Source organism: Lithobates pipiens, unplaced genomic scaffold (assembly GCF_037356315.1).
Source record: "Lithobates pipiens isolate NorthernLeopardFrog02 unplaced genomic scaffold, aLitPip1_a1.2 Scaffold_18, whole genome shotgun sequence".
In the NCBI taxonomy this organism is placed as follows: Eukaryota; Metazoa; Chordata; class Amphibia; order Anura; family Ranidae; genus Lithobates; species Lithobates pipiens.
This window is the reverse complement of record NW_027507758.1, coordinates 618,933,385-618,945,791: the sequence shown is the minus strand read 5'-3', so window position 1 is coordinate 618,945,791 and position 12,407 is coordinate 618,933,385. Positions and strand designations below refer to the sequence as shown.

Here is a 12,407-nt window from a genome sequence, read left to right as displayed (position 1 = left end):
AGCAGTGATTTTAATGATGCTTAAAGTGAACAAAAAAAGTGAAATATTCCTTTAAATATGGTGCCTGGGGGGTGTCTGTAGTATGCCTGTGAAGTGGCACGTGTTTTCCGTGTTTAGAACAGTCCCTGCACAAAATGACATTTAACGGAAAAAAAAAGTCATTTAAAACTGATAACTCAGGACCATCCAGTCCTTGGCCAGCTCTGTGGTAGCCTGGCGCCACTGCCATATGAGATCTTAGGCACTCCAATCACCTCGGAGTGCCTGGAGAGACACCAATGGCCAGTGGGGGGGGGGGGGGGTTGCTATGATGGCTTTTATACAAGAGGCAATCGCTGGCTGAAAATGATATCTGGATGATGCTTTCAGCCAGATATCGTCCCTTTAAGTCCACAATGTCATATGACATCATGCAGGAGGGAAGTTGTTATGAATATTGACCCTGCCCATTGGGTCTACTGGTAAGTCCATCCACTGCCTGGTTTGAAGCTGCAACAGGGATCAAAGGACACACATTTTTGGTAATACTGTAGATAAGGGTAATTGAACCTTGACATCCAAGTACCTGAATAGGGTTACAACTTGCAATCTGGACTCCAGGTGAATCGTAGACATAGCCACCTGGTCTAAGAGGAATAAGCTAGATTTGTCCCAGTTCACTCAAAAGCCAGAGAAATCCCCAAATGTGGTAATTTCTTCTAGTAAATAGTATAAGGAGTCATGGGGATCAGCTAAGTAAACCAAGGTGTCATCTGCATGGAAGGAAATATGCTCCTCTATCGTACCAAGGGGAAGACCTCTAATAGTGGAGGAATTATGGTTATGAACACCAAGAGGCTTTATCGTCAGAAAAAATTAAAAGGGGGACAGGGGGCACCCATGTCGATTTGCCTTGGTTTATCGGGAAGGCATTAATAATATGGGAGTTTACTCTAATTCTGGCTACAGGGTTAGTATAGAGGAGACGTATCCAAGATATCGTACGGGGGGCCAAAGTGATAAAGTTGCAGTGTACGAAAAAGATGGGGCCATTAAACACTATTAAAGGCCTTGCAGGTGTCCAAAGAAACAATAACACGAGTAGGATGCCAATCATGAGGGTATTGAAAATAATGTAATTATTAATAAAATAATAAAAAATTTGAAATAATGTTCATTCTAGTGAAACGACCAGGTATGAAACCATCTTGATAACCTTTCACCAAGTTTACAACCACCTTGCTCAATCGATTTGCCAATACTTGTGCTAGAATCTTTACATCCACATTAATTAGGGAAATTGGCCTAAAAGAGTCACATTTAAAGTGGTTGTAAACCCTTACAAACCACTTTGACCTACAGGTAAGCCTAGATTAAGGCTTACCTGTAGGTCCAAGAAATATCTCCTAAACCTACACGGTTTAGGAGATATTTGCTGAAAGACAGGCACCGCTGTCTATGGCGCGCCGCTGTCAACGGCGATATGCCGCGAGTGGCGGCTCCCATGCGCACGCGTGGGAGTGACGTCACCACGGCTTCGCCGAATGACAGCGGCGGAGCAGCGAGACCCACCGAGAAGATGGATGCACCGGACTACAGGGGACAGCGGTGACATCGCTGGCTCCTGTGTCAGGTAAGTGACACATAATGGGCTACTATGTGATGCATAGTAGTCCATTATGCTTTACCTTTGCAGGGAATCAGAGAGGAAGTAAACCCATCAAAGTAAACTCATCAGGGTTTACTTCCTCTTTAAGAGGATCTTTGTGAGGTTTCAAAAGAAGAGCAATCAACACTTCTTACACAGAGGAAGGGAGAACAGAGGCGATTCAGTTCGCATTGTGCGCTATACAAGTATTTCATTCATTCATTCATTCCATGGGGACTCGGTAACTCGGTAATTGTTTAAATGGAGCACTCCATTCACCCGGGAAGCCATAGAGGCCCAGAGATTTGTGAGCAGGTAGTTGGAAAATGGCAAGGACAATCTCCTTAATCAGGGGCGGACTGACCATTGGGCCACTCGGGCATTGCCCGAGGGCCCCATGCCACTAGGGATCCCCATCAGGGTTGCCAGCCTCAGTAAAACCAGGGACAGTATGTAAAAATGTATTTATTTATTTATTTATTTTTTACATCTGTCTCTGAAATGTCCCTTACTGACATCCTTTTGGTCTAAAAATCCCGAGATTATAGCTGTCCCACCTCTCCAGTACCTTCTCAGCCAATAGAAACATGTCTGTGTATACTGTGTGATTGTATACCGTGTATGTGTGTTTGTGTATACTGTGTGGCCCCATAATCTCTGATTGCCTGGGGGCCCCATAATCTCCTATTGCCCGGGGGCCCCATGAGTTGTCAGTCCGCCCCTGTCCTCAATGGAAATCGGTGCATCCAATTCCCCACGTCTACAAGAAGAGCCAAATAAAAAGAAAGCATCCAGAACCTTAGGGAGAGGGATACCTGAGCCAAATACTCATATAAATGTTTATTAGTGTATTGAGCCGCGGTAACATAAAGGTTGGTATAAAAAGACAGTAAATCATCCAGAACCTCCTGAGGGGCAGTGCCAATCCACTCATAATTATAATAATAATTATAATTATTCAATTATATAATAATTGAGTACGAAAAACAGAAGTGGGGACGGATTCAGGCCTAGCTAAGTAAGCAAGTAGATGGCCCGCTTTGTTACCATGTGTAGCATAAAGCATCTTTTTAGTAAGATCCAATAACCAGAGCTCATATTCTCTGTGTTTTATACATGCCTCATGTTTCGGGGTTAGCAAAATAATCGCTTTTCACTTGCAGCATTGCAGTTTCTAATTTCTCAGTAGTAATAATCCTTTTATTTCTATTTTAGTAGATGGACGGGAGATGAGGAAAACCTCAGAGGATTGTCTCACTTTGTCTCCAGACTGTAAAGTAGAAGATGAGGACATCACACAGTATAGTCCAGGAGAAAACCCGACTACCTCAAATGTCCATCCGGCACCACACAGTGTAGATGGACCATCGTATTCCTCTTATCCTGAGGAACCTCAGACTGTGAGGGACGGGGCCGTCCTTCCAAAAGGTAAAAGGTTTCCCTGTACTGAGTGCGGGAGGGGATTCCAATTTAAATCTCAACTTAATTTGCATGAAAGGTCTCACACAGGGGAGAAGCCGTATTCCTGCCTGGAGTGCGGGAAATGTTTTTCACATAAGTCCCATCTTTACAGACATCAGAGAACTCATATGGAGGAGAAGCCGTTTTCCTGTCCTGATTGCAGGAAATGTTTTGTAAATAAATCAGATCTTTTCACACATCAGAAGTCTCACATGGGGAAGAAGCCGTATTCCTGTTCTGAGTGCTGGAAATCTTTTTTACAAAAATCTGCACTTGTCCTACATCAGAGAACTCACACAGGGGAGAAGCCATTTCCCTGCCCTGAGTGTGGAAAATGTTTTTCAGATAAGTCCAGTCTTAATCACCATCGGAAATTGCACACAGATGAGAAACGTTATTCCTGTAATGAGTGCGGGAAATGTTTTAATCAGAAGTCCCATTTTCATAATCATCAGAGATCACACACAGGGGAGAAGCCGTATTCCTGTTCTGAGTGCTGGAAATCTTTTGTACAAAAATCTGAACTTGTCAGACATCTGAGGTCTCACACGGGGGAGAAGCCATTTTCCTGTCCTGAGTGTGGAAAATGTTTTTCAGATAAGTCCAATCTTTCTCATCATCGGAGATTGCACACACCTGAGAAACTTTATTCTTGTAATGAGTGCGGGAAATGCTTTACACAGAAATCCAGTTTTCGTAATCATCAGAGATCACACACAGGTGAGAAGCCATATTCCTGTTCTGAGTGCGGGAAATGTTTTGCACTAAAATCAGTACTTGTCTCACATCAGAGGTCTCACACAGAGGAAAAGCCGCATTCCTGTCCTGAGTGTGGGAAATGTTTTTCACAGACGTCCAACCTTTACAGACATCAGAGATCTCACAAGGGGGAAAAGCCCTATTCTTGTTCAGAGTGCGGAAAACGTTTTCCAGAAATGTGCCATCTTCGTAATCATCAGAGATTGCACACAGGTGAAAATCTGTTTTCCTGTTCTGAGTGCGGCAAATATTTTACACGAAAAGCAGAACTTGTCATACATCTGAGGTCTCACACAAAGGAAAAGCCGCATTCCTGTCCTGAGTGCGGGAAATGTTTTTCACAAAAGCCCCATCTTTACAGACATCAGAGATCTCACAAGGGGGAAAAGCCATATTCCTGTCCTGAGTGCAGGAAATGTTTTGCAGAAAAGTGCCATCTTCTTAATCATCAGAGATTGCACACCGGGGAGAAGCCGTATTCCTGTTCTGAGTGCGGGAAATGTTTTTTACAAAAATCAACACTTGTCTCGCATCAGAGGTCTCACACTGGGGAAAAGCCTTATCCCTGTCCGGAGTGCGGGAAATGTTTTTCACAGAAGTCCAATCTTTCCAAACATCAGAGATCTCACGCGAGGAAGAAGCCACTTTCCTGTCCTGAGTGAGGGAATTGTTCCTCACTGAAGTCCTGTCTTCCTGTACATCAGGGATCCCACACAACCCTCGAGGTGTATTAGTACCATGAGTGTGGGAAATGTCTTCTATATGAATGTTGCTGGACATCACAGCTCTCAGTAGTGTAGGCTTTCACAAACGCTTAGAGGTCTATTTAAAAAAAAAGTTAAGTTAAGTTAAAAGTTAAAGGAATGTGACCAGAATTCTCCCAGCTGTGACAAATGTTAGTAGTTTTTTATTGCATACAGTGATTTCCTATGATCTTTGACTCCATCTGTGGCCATAATGCGGTATTGCTTTATTTTTCCTGATGGAGGTTTTTCAGGAAAAATAACTCCATTATGACTACGAGATGGAGCGGCCCATTAACCACTTCAGCCCCAGAAGAATTTACCCCCTTCCTGACCAGAGCACTTTTTGTGATTCGGCACTGCATCACTTTAACTGACAATTGCGCAGTCGTGCGACGTGGCACCCAACAAAATTGATGTCCTTTTTTTCCCACAAATAGAGCTTTCTTTTGGTGGTATTTGATCGCTTCTGCAGTTTTTCTTTTTTGCGCTATAAACAAAAAAAGAGCGACAATTTTGAAAAAAACACAATATTTTGTACTTTTTGCTGTAATAAATATCCCCATTTTTTTTAAAAAAAGCTAATTTTTTTTTTCCCAGTTTAGGCCGATATGTATTCTTCTACATATTTTTGGTAAAAAAAAAAATCACAATATGCGTATATTCATTGGTTTGCGCAAAAGTTAAAGTGTCTACAAAATAGGGGATAGATTTATAGCCGGTGATCATCGATTTTTATGACTGCGACATTATGGCGGACATATTTTTGGGACCATTGGCATTAATGAAGAGATCAGTGCTATAAAAATGCATTGATTACTGTAAAAATGTCACTGGTAGTGAAGGGGTTAACACTAGGGGGCAATCAAGGGGTTAACTGTTTTCCCTGGGAAGTGATTCTAACTGAAGAGGGAATGGACTAGGAAGTGACAGATCATGGTTCCTAGCTAATAGAAACACACGATCTGTCATTCCTCTCAGAATAAAACACGGATATGTATGTTTACACACACACTTCTGTGTTTTGTTCCTCGTGCCTCGCGATCGATCGTGGCCGGCGGTAATCGCGACTGTCGGCCACAAGCATCGGCAGCGTGCATGCGCCTGCTATATCGATCCTGCGAGCTGACGTATAGCTACGAATGTGCCGACCTGCCGCAGTATAATGACGGCAGCTGGTCAGCAAGTGGTTAAAGAAAAGCACTGTGTTAATTAAATAATGGCTAGAATTCATCACGGCCATAATAGCGTATTGTTTAATATGTTGTAAATATCGACCTCAAATTTTACACATGAAACTGGGTATAACACCATTGGCTGTAGTCACCCCCACAGCAAGCTGGTCATCCTGAAAAAGAAAGAGACTGAACAGTTGCCTAAGGCAGGAGACTACTTGGCTTTCAGTTAATTTTGAGCCACATGGTGCTATTACTTGGATTTAGAGGAGGAGTATCTCCCTCACCTATCCACAGTCAGGCTGAGCATTTTTACTTATTCTAACTTCAAGCCCTTTGGACTTGGGTATATTAGTGTTTAGATAGCGTTAGATAGAATGTATCTCTCTTTGCTTCGTTCCAGGGACCTGTAAGATTGAGTATGGGGCAAGATCATTATTTGTGTAGAATGACATGCATCTTTAGTGAGAGCACAGGGCTTGCTTCACAGGTCTCATGGTACTAGTTATGTAGGATTACTGATATTGACATGGAAGATCATCCTTGCAGGAATGATGCTTCATCTAAGACCACTGTGTTTTGTTGAGCGCTTGTTTAACTCTTTATTCAATAGGGTAACTTCACCGGGAATACTTACAATCAAGATTCACGGCACTAACCATGTTTATGTATTTAAGAAAGAATAGGGTTTTTAAAGCAGCATACTCCGGTTCCTACGAAACCCTGTGTGATGAAACCGCTTGGGCACCCCAACTAGGTGATTCCATCCACCAACCAGCGCTCCCTGCCCTCCAAACCGCTTCAAGCAAATCGAGAGCTAATGCGAGCCATTTTTACCCCAAGCATCGTACACAGACAAGATGTGAGGTAAACTCTCTAAAAAAAATTACTTTTATTTTATAGCCTACAGGAGGATATCCCCCCTCCTGATCATATTACCCGAATAATACAAACTGTACACAGGAATATAATTACAACAACCAACATATACTATAAAAATTACATTAATTAAACAACTAGCCGCCTGCACAATGTTTTGAATAATCAGAGATCTCACTCCAGGTCAGACTGGTGGCACCGAGCTCACAAAGTACATTACACAAAATAGTGTGCTAGCAGATAGACAAACAATAGCTGAATTAATTATCAATACAAACAGTGATCTCCCCCCACCTCAGACTAGTAGGCAACAGGAGACGGGCTTTCCAGATCTTATTAATCAGCTTTCATTTCACATATATCTGTTTACTGAGTTTCAGGTTGGCAGAGACCATCATGGCTTTCTTGATTGTTAAATGTAATATTGTCCTTTAGCATTATATAACAGAACGTCTTCCTAAATGCTTGTAGCTCCCACAAATGCTAGGACCCATGGTCCAAAGGCAAGAGGCTATCATTCAGTCCCCCCCAAAAGCCTCTGTCCCGGGTGAGTCTGTTACATCCTGCATAACCTCTTATGTAGAGGTATATATGCCCCCTTCCCTGACTTGCTGCCTTCTATGAAGGCGGTGCTTAATGCCAGGCAGGTAATAGTTTTCAGTCACTCTCCTTCATATAATATTTAGTGTCCACACACCTCCCTATGGTTTAACCCCAGTCTGCCTGAGTTCTATTCCACTCCTGACCCTTCCTTTTTGGTCTTTTAGGGCAGTGGTCATCAACCCTGTCCTCAGGGCACACTAACAGGCCAGGGTTTATGTATTACCCTGGGAGAGGTGCAAACTAGAATACTGCAATCAATGAGTAGTAAATTATATCACCTGTGATGTATTTCAGTTATCTTGCAAACCTGGCCTGTTAGCGGGCCCTGAGGACAGGGTTGATGACCACTGTTTTAGGTGATTCAAGATGAGCAACTTTGTGTTGGAGGCTCCCCCATGATGTTTGAGGGGCTAAAACAAAGTTTGGTCCTTCCTTACTCCTTTTTCTTCAGGTTCTTGCAGCTTTGTCCTGCTTTTACTGGTCTCAGTTTGTTACTTCTCTAGCGATGATATCGCTTATGCAACACGACTCCTTTGACAAAACCATTATCTCCTCTTCTTCCCTTGGTGCGTGAGGGGCTAGAGACACGCCAAGACTGATGATGTGTGGAGGTGCCAAGCCTGGACAGTGAGGACTGGGAGAATGTACAGGAATATCCCTTCCTCCAATTGATCTCATTCAGTGACTGGCTGATATAGTTCAAAATTCTGCATAGAGTCTATCCGACGCCACAACGTTTGCATGAAATATTCCCTGGGGGTCTCAGCTTGGTGCTGGAGATATTAGTAAACTGGCAAATTCCCTGTTATATCTGATTTCTGATCTGAGGTGACAAAAATTTTTAATACTCTTTACCACAATTTCTATTCTGTTCGGCCTGGTAAACTCGCTGGCTCGTAAACGGCCCACCAGAACTTTCCTTGGGTTAATGCTTTTTTATGCTAGGAAGGCTATAGTACTGAGGTTGATAAAGAATGATGTGGTCCAAGGCACCAAAAGTAATTGGCCTCCATCCCAAATTTTTAGACGAAGAAAGGGGAAAGTGGTCAGCGGGACTTTAAATGAGGCCAATCACTGAATAAAGTAAACATGTAGGATATAAAACAGTGTTGCTTTTATGGGTTCCAACAAAAAAAAGGGAGAATTTGAGTGAGAGATGTATACCAAAAGCAGTCTTGGCAAAGAACATTATATTATACTATGTGAAATCATGCCAGACCTGTTTGACGGCTCTGATTCTCTGTTCACATCTATGCAGCTGACGTGAGTATCTATAAGGCCGCGTACACACGGGCGGACTGTCTGTCCAACTTAGTCCGCTGAAACACATTTCAGTGGACAGTCCGCTCGTGTGTGGGCTTCAGCTGACTTTTTCAGCGGACAGTCTGGCGGACTAAGTCTTTCAGAATTTCAGTAATACAGTCCGTCCAACTTTGGTTTCAGCGGACAGTCCGCTCGTGTGTAGGCAAGTTGGACGGACTAAGTATGGCGCATGCTCAGAAAGGATTTACACGGCCGAAGGTTGCATTGCAGTGTATTGGACGTCGTATTTCTAGTCCCGTCGTACGTGCTGTACACGTCATCGTGCAAGCTTTCAGCGGACTGTCTGTTCATCGTGTGTGGTCAAGTCCGTTCATTCAAAAGTAGGACGGACTGTCCGTCGGATTGTCTGACGGACTTAGTTGGCCAGACAGTCCGCCCGTGTGTACGCGGCTTTAGGATGTCCATCCTGTCCCTTACACATTATTTATTCCTTTTACTCAGTTACAATATTATACCATATGGTTATGTTTCTTTATAGATCACCATTGCATTCGTCCCTGAAGAGTTGGTATACCCCAACGAAACGCGTTGGACTTACATAAATGCATGATGTCCATACAGATGATTTTATGTCTTATTTTGTTTTCCTCTAGACTTTTTAACATCATTTAGCCCTTCCAGTGGCCCTTGTTGTGCATGACTTGTTTTTACTTTATGATATGCCTATTACTATGGTGTCAATATTTATTTGCCGTTTTCACCATGCCCTGCGTGTATGCGATTCTGTAAATGCATTTTTGTGGTATTTAATATGCTATACATGATTTCACATGGTATAATAAAATGTTCTTTGCCAAGACTGCTTTTGGTATACATCTCTCACTCAAATTCCCCCTTTTTTGTTGGAACCCATAAAAGCAACACTGTTTTATATCCTACATGTTTACTTTATACAGTGATTGGCCTCATTTAAAGTCCCGCTGACCACTTTTGCTTTTCTTTGTCATAGTACTGAGGTTGAAGTCTGACCATGCTCCTACCCTAGATTTCTCAAAGGCCCTGATCAACTCTGTTAATCCACTTTATAAAGCCACCTATAAGTCTTGTGACTGTCCCCGTTAATTCAATAAGGTTTGATACTTTTGGGTTGACTCAGATACCACCACAGGTTCCTACGTGACCCCCCTTGGCTCCCTAAAATGACCTGCTCTTTTTCTATGTGGTGTTGAGACAGTTTTGTCTCCCTCCTGTGGCTAGGACACTATTATACTCCTTTAAAGAGGAAGTAAACTCTCCCACTCTGATGCTTCTTTTCATTTAGTCCATTATAAGAAGTAATTAGCAAACTATAGCCACTGTAACCCAGCCTAAATCGCATATTACTTACTGTTTAAAGAAACTTTAAAAAACGTGTTTCCAGGGGTTAGGCAGCGCCATCTTAAATATTGTTTTCTGAGTCCACAGTGAAGTGTATTTCCACCCTTACATTGAGGACTTCCTGTACTGTTAACCAGGCCTCCTTCTCAATCCAACATTTCTATGGCAACCCTGCTTTCCTGTTCATAGCTGACTTGTTTTATTTCATAGCATTTACTTGTGCCGATTATCTAGTGTTTGCCTTTGTCAGTCTTATCAGCTTCAGCTGATAAGACTGCAGTAATGCTGTCCGATGCCCTGGTTTACACTGCATGTGATGTCACATGGGGGTGTAGGAGGAAGCTCTGAATGATTCTGCAGTCTCCGGGGATTTCAGTGTTGTGTGCCGTAGGAAGTCCTGATAATAGATAGACAAAGTACACAGTGTGTCGTAAATCAGGAGAGATCTGGGCATGCTCAGTGACGTCATTCTAAAGAACAAAAAGGATTACAACAATACTAAGCAAGTAAGGAGATATCTACAAGCAGTGTTCATTATGGGTTTAAATGCTGATTTACATGGGACAACGTTGTGGGGCAAGGTTTACAACCACTTCTTACCGCCTGAGGGACATAATTATAACTGTAGACCCTGTAGATCAGTGCTTCTCAACCAGGGTTCCCCCAAAGGTTGCTTGGGGTTCCTTCAGCATTGGGCAATTTCTGCCCACTGACATCATTGATCTTTTTAGCTATCTGTAAGGCGGTAATTCTTCCCAATGACCACAAGTGTAAGGACCATTCTTCCCACTGACCATCACACTAATTAATGTATCGTGAGTTATAGATTTCTAATTTTTAGTAGGGGTTCCCCCGAGACCGGAGAACTATTTCAAGGGTTCTTCTGTGTTGAAAAGGTTGCGAAAGGCTGCTGTAGATGGTACTGAGCACTAGTTGCTCTGTTTTAGTTAAGTTGTATTGCAACTGTAATTATAGAATTGTATTTTGCTGAGCTTGGGTATGCCCTGAAGCTCTGTTTTGCAACTTTACCTTTATATTCTAATAAAAAAGAATTTACAAAAAAAAGAATAGGTTTTATAGAATGTAAGTGAATTGCCCATGTGTATATGTTCAATTGCATGCACAAGCTCTATTATCAGTGGAAGCTTTACCATATGGAATGTAACATGTAATTACTCTTAAGCTGTTGATTTCTCCCTTGTTGTGCCTTGTAAGTGGGATACTCCTTCTGTTCAAGTTCTACAGCAATAAACCTCAATTAGACATCCCCTAGACTGTTTTCTGAGCTGGTGTGAGTGACCTGTTTGCTGTGTGCCTGGCTGCCTCTGCACTGAATAGGAAGTCCAGTGGCCCCTTTGGAAGTAAGTGCTACATAACAGCTAAATAAATAGATCTCCCAGCAATATTATTACCAGGCTGCAGCTAGGGGGAGCTCTAATGTTTACAGCGTGACTGCAGGCGAGTCATTCCTTCTAGTTCACACTAACTCTTTCATTGCTAAAGCTGTGCAATTTTTTCCACAGACTTTAAAATGCACATTTTGGACCTGAAGATTTGCTATAACCCCTAAACATATATTTTCTGACAGCAGAGGCCCTGGAGAATAAAATGGAGGTAATTTTTAAGGTGTTCCTAGTACACAAATTTCACCTTAACTCCTGCGTTTGCTTTCTACTTTTTTTCTACTTTTTTTACCATTTTCTCATCCACATGTGAAATGGTGCTTTGTCAAGGGGCACCCCCCATGTTGAAGACATGTTGCCTAGTATTGTTCAGGCGGAAGGGTCCACATCCTCGTCCCCTCCTTTCCTGGGTCTACCCTGGTGCCTTTCCAGGGTAGACCCCCTCTGCAAAACACTTTGTCCCCGTGTTGATCAGTACAAGGGCTTCTTTTCCACAAAGGTGGCAGGTGTTTGCAGGGTTCTAAGAGCAGAGGCCTTATTTAATAATGAGGCCCCCAGATACTTCCCCCCCCCTATATAAATAAGTATGGGGTACATAGGTGCCACAAGCTTAATGACAGTTCCTTGTGCTGACATCACTATCACTCAAACTGCCAGAATCCTCCTCCTTCCTCTCATCTTGTGTGGTGTGGGGCATCGCAAGAATGGTGTCTGCATAAAGTGGTGCCTTGAGAGGAAAGGAAGTCCTCTTCCTCCCACTGTTCAACCTCGAGTGCCCTGTCCATAATGCCACGCAGAGTCTGCTCCAGCAGGAACACAACAGGGATTCTGTCACTGAGGCATGCACTGTCACGGCTCACCATCCCTGTTGTCTTCTCAAATGGTGACAGTACAGTACATGCATCCTTTATCACCAGCCATTGGCATGAGTAAAAAAAGGCGAGCCGGCCTGGGCCTGTCGTTGTGCCATACTCACATAGGCCCTCTGCTGCATGTGCAGCCGCTGCAGCATTGCCAAAGTCGATTTCCACCTGGTGGGCATGTCACAAATCAGCCGGTTTACGGGCAGTTGGAATTTCCAGCTGAATTTCAGCTAACTGAGCACTGGCTGTGTATG

General features: G+C 43.0%; 1 protein-coding gene across 1 annotated transcript in view; it reads left to right on the top strand.

Annotated features, from left to right (window-relative positions):
- LOC143986847 (uncharacterized) overlaps positions 1-11,154 on the top strand; it is a 60,047-nt gene extending 48,893 nt beyond the window's left edge. Inside the window, 1 exon segment of the mRNA XM_077485256.1 lies at positions 2,843-11,154. Coding sequence (XP_077341382.1) covers positions 2,843-4,509 — 1,667 coding nt within the window. The 3' untranslated portion in view covers positions 4,510-11,154.
- Positions 11,155-12,407: the final 1,253 nt, after the last annotated feature.